The 2,628-nt window shown below is 40.1% G+C and overlaps 1 protein-coding gene across 1 annotated transcript in view; it reads left to right on the top strand.

Moving 5' to 3' along the window:
- Positions 1 to 2,628, top strand: part of LOC107298862 (sodium/hydrogen exchanger 9B2-like) — a 21,611-nt gene that overhangs the window by 9,678 nt on the left and 9,305 nt on the right. Inside the window, exons 7-8 of the mRNA XM_015828230.1 lie at positions 741 to 916; positions 2,210 to 2,316. Of these exons, the coding sequence (XP_015683716.1) occupies positions 741 to 916; positions 2,210 to 2,316 (283 nt within the window). The remainder of the gene's footprint in view (positions 1 to 740; positions 917 to 2,209; positions 2,317 to 2,628) is intronic.

Below are 2,628 nucleotides of genomic sequence, written 5' to 3'. Positions count from 1 at the left end.
TCGCTCCCATGTAACGCCGCTGCTGCGCGAGCTGCACTGGCTGCCTGTGGTCTTCCGAGTGCGCTTCAAGGTGCTGATTATCACCTTTAAAGCGCGCCATGGCATCGGACCTGGTTACCTCTGAGACCGCCTTCTGCCACAGATTACCTCCCACCGGCCGATACGCTCCCACAGAGAGGGCCTCCTCAGGGTGCCGCCAACCAGACAGTGTCGGTTGGCGACCCCCAGGGGGAGAGCCTTCTCTGTCGGAGCGCCCACCCTCTGGAACGAGCTGCCCCAGAGATCCGGGTGATTCCAGATCTCCCCTCCTTCCGCCGCGCCCTCAAGACTTGGCTGTTTCAGCAGGCAGGACTGGCCTAGGGGGTATTTTAATTGGTTTTAACAAAATTTTAATAGAGCGGCCAATTCAAATATTTATTTTTAATTATTTTAGATTTGTATTTGGTATTTATATGGGATTGTTTTAAACTGGCTGTAAGCCGCCCTGAGTCCTCCGGGAGAAGGGCGGGGTATAAATGAAATAAATAAATAAATAAATAAAATAAATACCCACCTCATTTTGGTTTATTCTGTGTTTGTTTTCTAACATTCTAAACTGTTGTGGGAAAGAGAGTGATTTTTCTACCAATACATTATTTAACCATCTATATTCTGCTGCCTCCAACAAACCTTGACAGATTTAACAATGGCTGAACATTATTTCTTGACTTGATGAGATCTAATAATGTGTACATTTTCAGATTTGTTCTAGGTGCTGTATCTCCAGCTGTTGTGGTCCTTTCCATGCTGATGTTACAGAGACAAGGTCTTGGTGTAGATCAAGGAATTCCAACTTTACTAATAGCTGCTGCTAGTATGGATGACATTGTAGCCATCACAGGCTTTAACATTTTCTTAGGCATGGCTTTTTCCTCAGGTAATATTGCTACACTCTAGAACTGATGAAACAGAACATGTACCCATTGAAAGGTGGGGGGTGAATTATTAAAAATCAACATTGGAAATAAGATTTATTTGTAGCATCTTTATTTCTTAGGAGAAGGCAAAACCATGAAGACCTAGATAACTGAATTAAAATAAATCAGTAGAATATTAAAAACCTAAGACAGATATCACTTTTTTTATATATTCTGGTGATATTTAGATACAACTTTAGCCAAATCAAAGATGCAAATAATCATACACACATAATTCAGTGGTATAGTTTGTGAACATCATGAGTCCTCAAAACTCTCTGGAGCCCCCAAATTTTCATGACATAACTTTTCAGTATTGGTTTATGAAAATTAGAAAATAAAATAGTCTTTTGTATACAGTACTTAACTGATATTACCTTTTCTTTACACACAAACAAAATGGCTGAACTCTACTATGATAGAGTTCAAAATGTAGATGCAAATGTGTACTTTTGGAGCTTGATTTCACTGTTTTTTTTGCTTTCACTCTATTTGTTTTTGTTGAATTATTGTAAATAAATGGGTCATAATTCTGAAAGCTCAATAAGCCCACATTCACAAGAAAACCATAGAACATGATCAACAGCAGGAAACTATGTAGTAAAGCAGAAGAACTGGCATTTCCCATACCTCCCAGTTAAATGTCCTGCAGAACTGAAGGGATTTGCCCAGTTCTGCCCAGTTCTTTCTCCCTGGAGGGCATAAAAAGCCAATAGCAGCAGAGAAAAGTATCCGAAATCCAAGAAAATGGTCCATGGCTGTACAGAAGGCCAGGCTGCCCTTCCCAAATTGGGTGAAGTTGAGAAGACGACAATCTAATGTAAATGTGACACAATCCAAAAGATTGCCAGAGTATATTCATATATGATTAGAAATCAGTAGGGAAATATTTTTAATACAGAAATATCTCTTAAGCCATATTATTATGGGACTTGAAAAAAGAAAACAAAATTTCTTCAAATCTGATCTTTTGAGCTCTCTGATGCCGATTGTTTTACTTGTCATGAATCTGGTTTTCAGATGCTGATTAGAGGCAATTCTGCCTTATCTTATGGGGTTGCACTTTGATTACTTGCCCAACATTATTTAATTATTTTTACCATTTAAATGGCCACCCATCTCAGTTGCATGACACAACCTTTGGTGATTAACGTTTTCTTAAGTTTTGCAGAAATTGTTTACTTGTATTTTTAAAATCACTAAAAAATTACATTAAAATATCTTCTTGACTTTTTCCCATTTCTTTTTCATAGGATCCACTTTTCGTAGCATCTTTCGTGGTCTGGTGGAAGTTGTTATTGGTGCAGGTGTTGGTTGCCTTTTAGGATTTTTTATTATATATTTTCCAAGCAAGGATCAGGTGAAAACAATACTGTTGGGAAAATGTTCTGTAACAAAGCCCACATTCTGTAACAAAGCCCACAAAGCCCACAGATTATCTAGACCCATACCAGTCGGGCTTCAGGCCGGGACACAGCGCGGAAACGGCATTGGTCACGTTGGTAAATGATCTCTGGAGGGCCCGGGACAGGGGTTATTCCTCTGTCCTTGTACTTTTGGACCTCTCAGCGGCTTTTGATACTGTGGACCATGGTATCATGCTGCGGCGTCTCGGTGAGTTAGGAGTGGGAGGCACTGTTATGCAGTGGTTCTCCTCCTTCCTCACCGACCG

The sequence above is a fragment of the Protobothrops mucrosquamatus genome, unplaced genomic scaffold (genome assembly GCF_001527695.2).
Source record: "Protobothrops mucrosquamatus isolate PMUCROS unplaced genomic scaffold, P.Mucros_1.0 scaffold_224, whole genome shotgun sequence".
NCBI classification, from domain to species: domain Eukaryota; kingdom Metazoa; phylum Chordata; class Lepidosauria; order Squamata; family Viperidae; genus Protobothrops; species Protobothrops mucrosquamatus.
The sequence above is the reverse complement of the archived record's forward strand: the minus strand, read 5'-3'. Positions and strand labels throughout refer to the sequence as shown.